The sequence below is a fragment of the Saccostrea cucullata genome, unplaced genomic scaffold (genome assembly GCF_032062105.1).
Source record: "Saccostrea cucullata isolate Sc308-1 unplaced genomic scaffold, CSIRO_AGI_Scuc_v1 ctg59, whole genome shotgun sequence".
In the NCBI taxonomy this organism is placed as follows: domain Eukaryota; kingdom Metazoa; phylum Mollusca; class Bivalvia; order Ostreida; family Ostreidae; genus Saccostrea; species Saccostrea cuccullata.
Window position 1 is genome coordinate 392,588 of NW_026930547.1, and position 15,503 is coordinate 408,090.

A 15,503-nucleotide genomic window follows, 5' to 3' on the forward strand; every position below is an offset into this window, starting at 1 on the left:
GGGGCCAAAAGTCGATTTTTTAAAAGTCTTTAATGTTCAATGTCTTTTACAGATTATGGAAAATCATTATTTTAGAATGAAAATCTCAATCAAAATCTTATCTCATCTCATCAAGAATTGGACGGAAGACCCACTCGTTGCTCGCAACGAGATCGTATCTAGTTCTGATTATTTTTTTCTCACCGATTTTGTGCACGCGATTTCTCGAAAACGGCTCGTTAGATTTTTATGAAACTTTCAGGTCTGATAGAACATATTAAAAACTTGATGCATTTTTTAAAATTTTGATTACGTCACTTCCGGTTCGAAAATTTTCGCAATTTTGTGATTTTTAAGGGTCATTTTGGCCGTCGCTCTTCTTAAAAACCGCTCATCACAGGAAGATGAAACCTTGTCTGGAAGATAGAGCAACAAATGTAGATTTGCATTGTGTTGTTAACTTTCACCGGAAGTACTGCACGTTAACGCTCGGTATGGTCTGAAAAAAGCCATATTGAGCGTTTCAAAATTTCTTACACTTTTTCTATTATATCGTTTTACTTGTAAATATTTTGTTTAAACATATAGAACAAAAATTGTGAAGAATTCTAAGATCTTTCAAATGATATCTCGAAAAAAGGGCTGACCCCTGAAATAAGGGATCTGGAGGGGCCAAAAGTTTTTACTTGATATCTCGAAAAGTATTGAGAATTTGTAATACTTCAAAGAAGCAAAGTTGTTCAAAATGACAAGCTTAATCTATCTGAGTCGTCAAAATACGTCCGGTTCGTCACTTCCGGCCAAACCGGAAGTAGTCAAAAACGGGTATTTTTGCCGTTCTTGTCAAGTTTTTTGGGTAACATATGTCTCTGGGAGCATAAAAATTAATTTTCCGTCCGTCGTCGTCACTTCCGGTTAAACCGGAAGTAGCAAAAATTGCTTATTTTTGCATTAATTAACATAGCTTAAGAGGATTCAAACCATTTTTAAGCGTTATTTCTCATTTTTGTTGAAAATGAAAGCTACTTCCGGTCAAACAGGACGGAAGACCTACTCGTTGCTTTGCAACGAGCTTTGCTCTAGTTATTATTATTATTCTTTTTTTTCTTACCGATTTTGTGCACGCGATTTCTCGGAAACGGCTCGGTGGATTTATATGAAACTTTCAGGACTTATGTAACATTACGTGAACCTTATGCATTTTTTTCCGATTTGATGACGTCACTTCCGGTTCGGAGATACTGTATCGATTTTATGATTTTTGAAGGGTCAGACTGTCCTCGAACGTTCTAAAAAATGGCTATAGATAGAAACGTGAAAATTTCAGGTATGATAGTCCAAAGTCTATAGATATGTAAAATTTATTTCATTTTTATCTGAAGTGCCGCACGTCGGCGCTCGGTATGGCGCAAAAATAGTCCTATCGCGAATTTCAAAAATTTTACCACCTTTTCTACGATATCTTTTTACCTGGAAATATTTTGTTAAAGCATGTAGAACAAAAGAAGTGTAGAATTCCAAGATCTTTCAAATCATTTCTCGAAAAAAGGGCTGGCCCCTAAAATTAAGGGACTAGAGGGGCCGAAAGTTTTTTCTTTATATCTCAAAACGTATTGAGAATTTGTAATACGTCAAAGAAGCAAAGTTGTTCAAAATGTCAAGCTCAATCTAACGGAGCCATTAGAAAACGTCCGTTGTCGTCACTTCCGGCCAAACCGGAAGTAGTCGAAAAACGCGTATTTTTGCCGTTCTTAACCCGTTTTTGGGTAACATATCTCTCTGTGAGCATAAAAATTAATTTTCCATCCGTCGTCGTCACTTCCGGTCAAACCGGAAGTAGCAAAAAAGGCTTATTTTAGCATTAATTAACATATATTTAGGTGATTTATACATTTTTGGGCGTTTTTATTCATTTTTGTAAAAATGAAAGTTACTTCCGGTTACTTCCGGTCAAACAGGACGGAAGACCTACTCGGTGCTTTGCAACGAGCTTTGCTCTAGTTATATATTTATTGCTTACTATTAATCACATGTACTAGGATAACTTTATTTTTTTGGTATTCTTGACCAGGTACATTACATGTACTGTCATAATTATTTATGCTAATATTTCCCCAACAATACATTACACAATATCTGAAAGTTATGTGATAATCTCCCTATTCTTTAAAGGAGAGAGAGAGAGAGAGAGAGAGAAGGAATGCACACACAAAGGTTCTTTCCCTTATTGGTATAATAATCCAGATCTATCTATTCACTCAGAGTTCCACAGATGGTTCGTACCTTGTACATGAATGGGGGTAGTGGAATGAGTCCATGCAACTCCCATTATAAGAGCTTGTTGATCAAACCAAAAAATTATCGACAGAGAAACTAGTCATCAACTTTTTTCAAAGTCGTGAACTTTTTTCCAGAAAAAAATTGTCTTCTCAATTATGTGGGTTCTCAAAGTGTTCAATTTGTAGAGCAAATTAATCTCAGCATTTGTTTTTCACTTATGCCTGTTCTGAACAAGCTAAAAATTAAAATCACAGCAAAATACAGAAATTCTGTAAGTATTTATTTCATAATTAATTAGATATTAAATACAAAAGAACATGATGCAACATAATATCAATAATCCCTGAGGACAGTAGAGCTTTCTCTCTCTTCACTTCAATGTCTGCGGGAGGTGACTACCACCATTTTTCGTATTGTATTCTCTGTCTCGGCACTCCAACAGACTCCAGTATATTTTCCATGTCACGTATCATGGGAGGTGGACCGCATATAAACACAGTAAGGTCATGTGACTTCATCCTCTCTACCTCAGACTGGATGTCATCACGGCAGATTCTATGACCTGATAATGATAAAACACTGATATAAATCAATCAATTAAAATAAAAGATTTAAAAAAGTAAAATTTTACTATAGTATATATTCACATTTGCAAATGTCTTTCTCTGAGATAATTTTACAGGTAACAATAAGGAGATGAAGTTGAGTTTCAGTATCAAGAACTCTGATATCTAGAAAACTAGGAATCTATCAGTGATTTGAAAGTCTCAACAACTATTTTCTTATGGTAATTTAACCTCATTATCTAGAATAAATGTATTATTCTTTTTCTGTTTATCTCATTTTTTTAAAGTAATTAACAGAAACTGCAAATAATTGGCATTTTTCTAAGTCCAAGGGGCATAACTCTGTCAAAATTTGCTCGATTGTATTTTAAACAGAAGCAGATCTAGATATTCTTTTATTATTGTATTACAAACAGAATCAAATTAAAATAACAGCAAAATTACAATGGATATTTAGCACTCACACACCCATCCATACATCCATTTACATTTTAAATTAATATGATATTTTTAAATATTCTTAACATAAATCTGTATAGCAAATTTCATTCAGTATGTGCAACCTCTACAGAGAAAACTTGAGGTTCTGTGAGCACTGAGATCACAAAATGATACCCCACCTTCCATATGATTATAATGGCAGAGAGCATGATTTGCCTGGGAGACCCAATATAAGTGTCAGATGAAAAGGTAAAATAGGAGGTCACAATGTCATTAAGTAACAAAGAATCTGTGAAAGTATCATTAAATTTCATTCAGTGGTATTGGAGGAGTCAATGGATTAGGGATGTGTACCCTTCAATATTAAAATAAAAGCTAGTGTCCATGTTCTGTTATGAGATACCCAAAATATGTGTCCAATCAAAAAGTAAAATATGAAGTGCACAATGGCATTATGTAATAAATATTTTGTAAAAGTATCATTAAAATTTCATTCTGAAGTATAGGAGGAGTAGCTGATAAAAGATGGGTACTCTTAAGTGTAATGGATGGATGACAGGATGGATTTACGGACAGCTAGACAGACACTACCAGCTCTATATACCTCCATGCTCTTTAAGCAGGACTTATTATGAAGGGAAACTGAAAATAATTGGTAATTTTCTAAGTCTAAGGGGCATAACTCTGTCAAAAATTGCTCTATTGTACCTTGAACAGGACCTGACCTAAATATTCTTATGATTAATCTGTAATCCAAAGAACATGGTTCACTTTTGCCTTTTCTGGCCCTGTGAATTTCTGAAAAACTGAAACTGCTTAGTTTTAGTTAACAATGCATTAAATATCACTTAGATCTATGGCGATTTCGTCTCTATCAAAAATGACGTCATTTTCTGGCTATAAGTCAATGTATTATTACGTCATTAATTGCGTCAATCTCCTCATATTCTGAAAATGTCCACAAAAACGGCCAATTTTTAAAGCTATTTTTCGATATTTAATATAGAGCGCAACCTCTGATCTAAAATATGAAACTAGAAAATGATAGAAATGTTTCTGAGGATTAATAGACATGTTTTATTTTTCAGATCAGAGAGTGCACTCATATTATTTTTCTTCATTGAAAGTACTCAAATATACCTATTTACCTTAAAATTCAAGAACATTGCACTTTCGAAAAGCCAGTTCTCCAAGACCTGGACTTTTAGGAGAAAATTTTTAATAGGAAATGAAAGCACTAAGTCTCTGTTTTATTTTAATGCTTCAAATGGAACATCAAGTTGTAGTCTGATTGACTACAACTATATAACTATATATATGGTATATCTACAGCGCCATTTTATGCATAACATGAACAGAGTTCTTTCATTTCATTATGTGCACCCTCTGCTAAGAAAATGAATGGAAACTGTTGGTGGATCAACAGATAGACAGACAGACAGCAGCAAAGCAATATGTCCTCCTTTTTTTGGAGGGGGCATCAAAAATAGGAATTGCAATTCATACGTGCCTCAAGGCACCCTTGTGCTATTACATGTAATGCAGCAATTCTCTAAAAACTGCTTTTTCTGTAACCGTGTCCACCATTATGTTTGCAGTTGAAGTGGTGAAGCAAATCAGACTTCTACTGGTACTTTCTTTAATAAATACCTTGAATCTCACTGCTCATCTCGGACTTGTCTTTGGTTATAAAGCTCTTATAAGACAGGAACCCTGGGTTCTTTATACACAATCTTTTAATGTCCTCCTACAAAAATGAGAACTCAGAATCATGCAATGAGTGTTTAATAATACTAGATAAAGTCAAATATTGTTCTTTATTTCAATGAAAAGAATATCTTCATTTTACAGAAAAGAAACAACCAAAAAAATACATGAAAAATAAGTTCATCCATGGATGATGCACTGTAGAGTAAAGACACATGTTTAGGGGAGTTTGTCCAATGGGATTCTAGAAGATCGGTCACATGACATAGGATGCTATGAATAGGATTGATTCCGATGCCCCCCGCTATTAGTAGAAGGTCAGGTGAAGGTTTCTCTGGGTCAGGATCAAAGTAAACATCACCACCGACTCGGATCTGAAGCTCAGTACCAACTTTACACTAAAAAAAGAATTAAAGAATTAAGAACATGTAAACTATATCAATTTATCAAAGAGAAAACAAACATTTCATCCAGAGAATCTCAAATTACGGACATACTCTACCCCTTCCCCCCTCCCCCCCACCACCACCATTTATTTCATTTGATTACCTTACCCATATCGAAAATAAATATAAAAATAATAGATTAAAATAATACAAAAATAATACAAAAAAAGTATATTTTTAATGACCAAATTTGGAACCCTTTTTATCTTGGTTCCAAATTAGGTCAAAAATAATACACTTTCTTAGAAATGAAACACAAAAAATATATTTTTAATATACTTTATTTCTCAGTAAAAATACAAAAATAATACACTTGATGTATTTTTTCTGTATTATTTGGAGCACCTTGAAAAAAAAAAATAGGAAAATAATACAAAATGTATTAATTTTGTATCAGTCTATTATTTCTGTATTATTTGGAGCACCTTGAAAAAAATAGGAAAATAATACAAAATGTATTAATTTTGTATCAGTCTATTATTTCTGTATTATTTGGAGCACCTTGAAAAAAATAGGAAAATAATACAAAATGTATTAATTTTGTATCAGTCTATTATTTCTGTATTATTTGGAGCACCTTGAAAAAAAAATAGGAAAATAATACAAAATGTATTAATTTTGTATCAGTCTATTATTTCTGTATCATTTGGAGCACCTTGAAAAAAAAAATAGGAAAATAATACAAAATGTATTAATTTTGTATCAGTCTATTATTTCTGTATCATTTGGAGCACCTTGAAAAAAAAAAATAGGAAAATAATACAAAATTAAAATGTATTAATTTTGTATCAGTCTATTATTTCTGTATTATTTGGTGCACCTTGAAAATTAAAATAGGAAAATAATACAAAATGTATTAATTTTGTATCAGTCTATTATTTCTGTATTATTTGGAGCACCTTGAAAAAAAAATAGGAAAATAATGCAAAATGTATTAATTTTGTATCAGTCTATTATTTCTGTATTAAAATCGCATTTAAAACAAAAAAATCTAAAAATAATACATTCTGAAAAATACAAAAAAAAGTACATTTAGGAGTTCAAAAAAGGTACAAGAATGATAGACAAAAAGTACATAAAAAAGCTTTAAATAATACAAAGCAGTGCCTAGAAAAGTACTAAAAACGTGAAAAACTTTTTCTTAAATGCAGCTTTCAATCAGATTTTAAAGAGAAATGTCTTTAGATTACTGATTTAGTTACTTTTTGTGCAATTATCTTGATCTTTTCTGTCTTACATACAGTATTCACTCTTCAATTGTCCTCATTTCTAAGTCATGTTTTATCAATCTTATTGTCTTTGTAAATTGTACATTTATAATGAGATATGAATTCAAAAGTCTAGATCTTCTCTCTGCTTTGGGGTTTCTTTTGCACAGCACTTTACTTTGTTGAAGAAGTACATCTCCAGTTTTCTCACTGTCATCCTGCTTGGTCCTGCATAATCTACAAAATAGAATATCAAAATGTACTGAGGTGTATCAAAATTAGATGCACAGACACACACAAAAAGAAATCTTCACATGATTAGCTGATATTGTCAATGTTACACACCTGTAATGCCTCAAGGGGTAGGGTGGGAGGGTGGGTGGGTGTCCTATTCCTCTATAACTAATCAGCTTTTCTTCTATGGCTCTGCCAAGGCACTCAAACTGTAAAAGTAATGATACTGGTAAATGTTTTTCAGAACAGGTAGAAATACAGAGCATTAAAAAATGAAAAAATAAAATTGTCAATACAACTCACTGGATTTTTTCATGGCAAAATATTCTATAAATTGAGCCATTACCCCCCCCCCCTTTTATTGGGGGGGGGGGGTCATTTGATTTGAAATCTTAAAGTGATATTGGGCAAGGGAAATACAGATCATCATATATTGATATAAAAAATAATTAGTTTGTGCCAAAAAAAAATCTTTCTTATCACCTTCTTCTCAAGTCATTTTTGAAATAAATTATAAGTATGCTAAACCATAAATCCATGAAGTTTAGTTGCAATGATTACCCCCCCCCCTTCACATTTCAAAATTTGAATGGTTGTGCCAAGGTGATTTTATCTGTTATTATTCCATGTTTAGGCCTGAGGGATAGGGTGAAATTAATTTTTAAGTCATTTTTGGTCCATGTAAATAATATCATTTGCCATTGAAAGCCCGTAATTATCCATACAATTCAAGATAGAAAGTAGCATTACAAAACTCTCTTTCGCCACAAATCCAATACATCTGCATTTAAGGTTATCCGATCCTCAGGTTCTGAAAATCAGGCATTGAGTAATTGAAAATGCTCACAAAGATGTCTCTAAATTCTCAAATTAAAATGTATTTACCCGCGGTGTTTTTTAAACTTCATCTTTAAATTTAATCATATTATATAAGGAAAATTAGTAAATCTCAAATAATTTTTCAGGAAATACGATTTGAACTACCTACTGCATATTTTTTAATTAATAATTGATCAATAAATACATTTTAGGAATAAAATATCATAGATATCCAGGCTTTTAAAGAAAATTGCATGATTTTTACACTTATTTGGTACTTTACTTTCCCCTCCTTACTTCCATCGTTTCATAATGCATAGTGTATGAAGTGTTTCCTTTCAAAGAAAACACCGTAAATCACTTCTGATTTCAAATCATGCTTATAAACATTGATAACTAAGGCTAAATTAAAAGAAATTTGATTTTTTTAAAATATGCAAATTTAACTTAATTTTATGAGGTACAAATGTCAACTTTTTTAATACCGTTTGTTAAAACTTTAAAGAACATTGAATCATATGAAGAGGCATAAAATGAAAATTGTTGCATGAAAAAAATTCAATTTCAAGCTTTATTTTAAGACTTTTTGAATTTAATTATAAATTAAAGAGTTATCCTTCCTGGCTGAGGATCGTATATCCTTAATTTGACCTACTATAAATTGTTTATAAAAGATAACATTTATTAATCTACATTTCACATTTTAAAAATTGAAACTACTGTGCTATTTTATGTAAATTCTTACCGCATATGGCGTTGTTTACACCAGCAAAGCCAGGGCATGATGCATGAAAAACGCCAATCTCCTTCCGTTTTCGCTTTTCTTTGTTTATAAATGTGATCCATGCTAACATGCTGTAGCTAAACATCTATTTTCTACCAATTTCATCGGCGAATATTTGCTAAATTTTATTAAACATCACCAACTCTCTCAATTCGGTTCGTCGATCTATTTTTCAAAATGGCGTGGGTAAATTACCGTTAACCAATCAGAGAAAAGCAAAGAAAAATTTTAAAATCTGACCAATCAAATAGCTCCTTATTTACGAAGATTGCCGATTTTTAAATATAAAATATTTTTAACAGTCTACAGTCTAGACGAACTCCAAAAACAGCGTGAACTCCGAAAAAGAAGTCTTTGGCTCCGTCATGCATTGCGGCAAAATGGCTTCCGGTGTAAACAAACGATGGATTGTCGTTCGCTTTCTCCAAAAATACGACCGAGTAATGGCTGTATTTAGTATACTGTGACTGGATTTTATTTTTTTTTAAATAAATAATTGCACTTATTAAATTATTTAGTGGTTATTGACTTATTTATCGCTCTGTATTCTTGCATAATAGTGATTTGGGATATACGTACGACACCGGGATTCAATAAAGTCGGTAAGAATTAATTTTCTAACTTAATTTATTGTCCCCTTGATTTAAATTTATGCCATTCCTACTATAAAGATGCTTAAATTTTACTTCTAAGACACTTATATATCGTATTTTATTTAATGAAAAACCGCACAATTTTGGCGGCGGAGCAGAGATATTAACAGGTTCGATTTGAGAAGACTTTTTAACCGTAATTTTAAAAGAATGATTTTTTTAGTTCTTAAACTCATAGATTATAATTCTAAAATGTTTTCATGATTATATCTATTCATATGTGAAAACATTAGGTATATAGCGATACTGATAACTAACGCTCTCAATATTCAGATGTCATTCGGGATTATATGACGAAATAATATTACAAATAGGTAAAAATTTGGTCAATGTTTAACAGTTACAACATATATATTACATTGTTAAATTTTACATATTTTTCCCTTTTATTATATATTTTTAATTCCCAAACGTTTATTTTTCTTTGTATTTGATCTAACTTGAAACGTGAACTTTCTTCAAAAAAGCCTCGGAGGAAATGTGGAAACTGAATGGATTCTCATGTAACTGTCACCTGATCGACTCTTATTTATTATTAAAACCATCAATTCAGTACTTTTTTAATTATTGGTAAGATGTATTTTCAATGCAGTTGCTCATTGCTGATCTAAACATGCTGAAATGGGTCGTGCTGAAATTCATTCGTACACGATAGACATGAAAAACAGAGGAAATTCGAACTGAAAATTCGCCAGCGTTCCTTACTTACAAAATAAACTTCTAAAATCAGTAAAAATAGTTCTAAAATGACTAACTTAGTCACTACAAACAAATTATCAACCACAGAGGTGTTTTCATAAGATTACGACTGTTTAATTTGTATTTTGTATCCTACTAGTTCGTTGTCTGGCTGAACCTCGAAGTTGGTCAACTTTGACTTGAAATTAAAAACTATTTGCACATGAAATCAAAATTCTAACAAATACGTTTTCTAAAACCATTTATTATTAATCATTTCTGAGAACTTACATTATTGTAAGGTAATCCAATTTTTTGCAAAAACACTTTTTATAAGAGCCCACTTTTCACGATTTTTCACCGTTTTTTATATAACTGCGCATGCGTTGGACTCGTTTTTTGGAGTCTTTTCTGGACTGAAATTCTCACTTCCGTTAACGCCGTTTTTGGAGTTCGTCTAGACTGGTCTAAGGAAATTTATTTATGTACGAAGTCTAATAAGTAATATGGAATCAATATAATAAACCCTTGATAATTACTAGAATAATTATTAGGAATCATTTCTTATAATCGTTATTTTTGTTTTTAAGAAATTTTCCGATTACAGATGAGAAAGATTTCTGGTCAGCCATATTGTTTTGTTTTGTTTTTTTAATCACTAGTATACAAGTTGACCCGTATAATAGACCATAAAGTTCAAGAAGAAGGGTCAATTTAGTGTTAAATCTAAAGCAAAATAGCAAGGCACAGAGCCATGCCCCCTTTTCTCGGCGCCATGTCCTATTTTCCTAACAAAAAATTAATAAATATTCCCAGTGTAGGCAATATTCCTTAGCTGTTCTGTTTATTCAGTGCATACTGATAATCTCTTGTTTACATAACGCAACCAAGTGTGAATTCACGACAGGAAATCACTTCACGCTTGAACACAAGCACACAGCCACCTGGCTAATTAACATGCCTCAGGCTGTCAGGGTAGAAGATTTAACTTGAGAAACTGTCATTTGATTGCATTGATTATGCAAGAATTAGCCCAAGATCAAAGATAATTAACTTGTAAATTATTAACTAATTAAAATCAGGATCGTTTTTTTTTAAACTGAGAGTAGAATTAAACACAGAGTTGAAGAAAAACTGATATTTTATCTGAATAAAAACAACTTACATTACAACTACTAGAATAATTAAATTGACTGTACTACTACACAAATAACACAGTCCAAGCAGGTTAAAAAAATTAATACTTCCAAACTTTAATAATTTTTGCACATGTTTCAGCTAATTTTCTCTAGTGTAAATATCTATCTTAAACACACTGATAATTTAAATTAGGAAACCTACTACTTGCACATCCCTTTCTAGACTTGAACATTGTCAGCTCATTTCTTGAAAGTTATTTAGGATAATTTGAATATGATTCCTTCTCTGAGTGAAAAAATGCACATATATACTAAAATCTGAAGAAAACATCGTATGCATGGTAATAGCTAGTTGGGACTTTCCATGTGCACAGGTAAATCACGTAATTTCTGAATTGTAGTATGATGCAATCATTTGTTAGCCTGCAAGACCACCTGTTGTGTGATAGATGTAAACACGTGAAAGATGTAAACCCGCTGAAAAGTCAATGTAAACCCGCTGTAAAATCTTCATGCCCAAGACGGAAATATTTCTCTGGATTACCACTGATTGAGATTAACATAAATTTTAGTACCAATTAATTATTTAAGTTCTATATAATTGGATACCAAGATTCCTGAAAAAAAATATATAATAAAAATTTTCTAAGTACCGGGTATGCTATAAACTTATAAAAAAAAAAAGCAGCAGACATTTTGCAAGGAATTTCTCTAAAATTTATAAATTTCATAGAGACAAATGTAAATAGAAAATATGTATAAATTTACCCCCCCCCCCCTAACAACAAAAAGAAATAGAGACCAAATATATGGAATTTTCTGTAAATGTACTAAAATCAAATTTGATACAAAAAATACTGACTGTCTTTCTGTAAAATTACCAAGTCCAAATTTAATATAAAAATAATACAGTCTAACTGTAAGGTCTTTTCTATAAATTTACAAAGTCCAAATTTAATATAAAAATAATACAGACAAAATCTGTAAAATTACTAAGTCTAAATTTGATATAAAAATAATACAGACAAACTGTCTGTAAAATTATTAAGTCCAAATTTAATACAGAAATGATACAGTCTAACTGTATAGACTTTTCTGTAAAATTACTAAGTTCAAATTTGATACAGAAAAAATACATTTGGAAAAAAATAAGTCCTGAAAAAATACAAAAATAATACACTGAAAATAATCTAAGTCCAAAAAAATACAAAAATAATATACTGTACAAAATCAGTCAAATTTTAATACAAAAATGATATACTGAATTTTTTGTGATAGGAAAATAATATATTTTTTCTGTATTATTTTAAGAAAGTACAAAAATGAATGTATTAAAAATATATTAAAAATATACTTTTCTGTATTATTTTTTGATATGGGTAATCTCACCATTTCATTGAGATTAAAGTACATGTACACGTAAAAGGTAGATGGGTAGACAAAAAGCTGTTGTCAATGGTTTAGATGTGTTTTGAAGATAATCTGGACACTTAAAAAAAACTTTTTTCTTGTATTTGTACAAATATGTATTGTAAGTTAAATTCAATGTGCATTTTAAAATAAAACTTAAATGGCACATTTTATCTATTTTTATTTTAAATCACTTGTGCACCCATGTGTACTATATCATAATTTCAAAAAAAAAATTATTATATATAATAAGTCTGGGCAAAAAATTACATTTGTACCTTTATTATACAACAACTGTGTACATGTACATACATTAAGGCAGTTCACCGACAATATTTTGTTTCTTGTGTATTAAGAAGTCGAAAAAAGCTGAGTCAGTACAATGTACCTTTTCGTGGATCCACTTTGCTGGAGGATGATCGCTGTACTTGACTGCTAGGTCAAGAGTTCCCTCCCTTTGAAGAATTCCTGGTGATGAACACATTGAGAAGCCTCCAACTTTTTCCAAACCTGGCAGGAAGGTGTCTACCCTGTTATAGAAAAGATGAACACATTATTAACTTTCTTCAAACCTGACAAAATGTCTGTGCTGCTATAGAAAACACATCATCTCAACAATTTTTGCTGAGAATTTACAGGGAAAATGATAAAAAAAAAAAAAATTAAAAATATATTTTTTGTTTCAACAATTCTTTTTTTATTTTTAACAAGTATAACTCATAATTATTCAAACAGAATATATGCAAATTCATAGTCTTCTCAAATTGAGTAGGAAACATTGTTTCAAACAAGAGGTTAGAAATGTTCTTTTTAAATCCAATATCTTACACAATTAAGTCATTTGGAAAAAAAAATGCAAATGTTTTGTCACTTTTACAAAAATTACAGCCCATTAGAAATGCAAAGTAATTCTTAAGCTTTCCCGACAGCTTATGGAACAAACTACAAAAGTGAAAGGAGAAAGAGAGAGAGAAAGGCAGAGATGATAACCTAGCTATCTCACCACTGGCCTGCCTTAAAGGATAAGGATCTTTCATGTACTTTCAGGGTCAGACCTTTGACTGTAGTGGACTCATCACGCATACCTATAACTGTGGCTACAGACACCACCTGTAATAATCAACATGAAAAACACCTGTAATAGTACGGAAACATGCATCAACACAAAACTATTGAGAAAGCACTTGAGATAATCAATCATAATGGCAAATGAAACATTAAATTGTACAGAAAGCAGCTGTAATAAAGAACAAAAAGTGGTAAGGGACATTCCATGTTTAAAGATCATGAAGTTAGCCAGCTTAATTAACAAAGAAATGAGTACAAAATAATAGTACAATTCTCTGTTATCCTTGGACATTCAGTAAGGCATGTTACATAATTAGCATCTGATATTTACACAGCCTTTTATACTCTGTTGAAATATACATTCTGGAGAATGTCAACTAGTGTATCAATGATCCAATGATAGCATTTTGCATGGCAGAGAGGTGGGGCTTAAGTTGTCTCATCGTTATCAACAATTTAAAGATGCTGATGTTAATATTAATTTCTTTACCAGTGAGAATATTTATTCGCCATTTGAGAGACTTTAATTAGGCATAGTGTCGAGAAAGTCACGCCCTACTGAAAGTCCAAGGTTAACTGAGAATTGTACTAACATTTGAAATAATTTTGAAAACAAAATTTTCAATATGTCACTGCATTTGACTTTTGATGTATAATGTAGTGTTTGTTATAATCTGGACTTTCTAAGTTAACCTGATCCCTGGAATTCTCCGCTGTTCTCTGGAGATGGTCAGACTTAGTGGACATCAGATGTATTCTAAAAACAAAAATCATCATTAAGTATTTCTTTTTTGCTCACATTTTTAAGAGCAAGACATATTTTGGTATCTTTCAAGTTTGGCAGATCTTTATATTGAAACATGAATCAATAACTTATTCATTCAAATCACCACAAAAAGACAACAATTATAGGTGAACAACTCTATTGATAATCATATCTGATCTGTTACAGGCACTTGTTTCAGGTCTACCTTTTTCACAAAGGGATTGAGCTGTATGCATAAAAACAAAACAAATAACTGTGTTCACAGTATCTCAGTTGATTCAATATGCAAGAGCATGCTCTATGTATGTAAAACGAGGTACTAAGTTAATTTTGACAAACAAGATGAAACAAGAATATCAGCAGTCTCGTTTGAAGTCATCATTTCGTTAGTTCTATATATAGTCCATACAATGACCTTAAGCAATACAATTTCTTGAGTCAAATGCAGACTGGCGATTTTCATTATATATATTTGTTAGTCCATTATATTCATACTCTGAATTGACAACCGATTTTTTTTATTATTTCCCAATAATGACAAGGAGCACACTTGCAGTGTGACTGGTCGGCAGGGGATGCTCATTCTTCAATGACACCTGATCCCACCTCTGATGTTTTGGAGGTCCGTAATTGCTCCGCTCCTATTTAGTAACAGTTTAAGGACTTTTAATCTTGAATACTGTTCGTCATCTCCACAGGTACTTGGGTCTTGGTTTATGTATAATGTACCCTATTGGTATGTGAAAAAATCCTTCTTTTTTTAACATAGTAATAAGGTACATTATTGGCTACATATTTATGAACCAAGACCCAAGTAGATCTACCTGTGATGCTGAGCAGACGATTGATATAAAATATCTCAATGAAAGAATAAATAAAAGATTTAAACTTGTAGTCTAATCTACATGAAAAAATACATATTTTTAAAATACCTTTTCTGAAACAGAGTAGTCTTTCTGAACAGCCGATAAACTCCTTTAAAAGTCATTAGATTAGATAATCAGGACCTTGACTTGATAAGTTGATTCCGCTACTATCACTTTCGGGGTTAGGCTAATATACGCGAACATGATAACATTGGATTAAGTATCCCCTAAACAGGTAAAAAGAAGCAATGTTTGTGTTATCAATTTTGTTATGTCGAAGGTTAGTAAGTAACTACGCCTGTAACTTATAGAAACAATATTTAAGGATTAAAAAATAAAATTAAAAAAAAAAGCACTGCAGGGAATTATTTTTGATTTTCTTTTGAATATTCTCTTCTCAGTTAACTGTTTAATTTAACTTGAATGTTATATGCTAGTGCACTGAAAAAATATTATGTA

General features: G+C 31.4%; 1 protein-coding gene across 1 annotated transcript in view; it reads right to left on the minus strand.

Moving 5' to 3' along the window:
• Positions 1-15,196, minus strand: part of LOC134228990 (src substrate cortactin-like) — a 30,804-nt gene extending 15,608 nt beyond the window's left edge. Inside the window, 7 exon segments of the mRNA XM_062710699.1 lie at positions 2,656-2,821; positions 4,917-5,013; positions 5,141-5,371; positions 12,733-12,874; positions 13,348-13,454; positions 14,106-14,169; positions 15,111-15,196. Of these exon segments, the coding sequence (XP_062566683.1) occupies positions 2,656-2,821; positions 4,917-5,013; positions 5,141-5,371; positions 12,733-12,874; positions 13,348-13,454; positions 14,106-14,169; positions 15,111-15,166 (863 nt within the window). The 5' untranslated portion in view covers positions 15,167-15,196.
• Between the last annotated feature and the right edge of the window lie 307 nt (positions 15,197-15,503).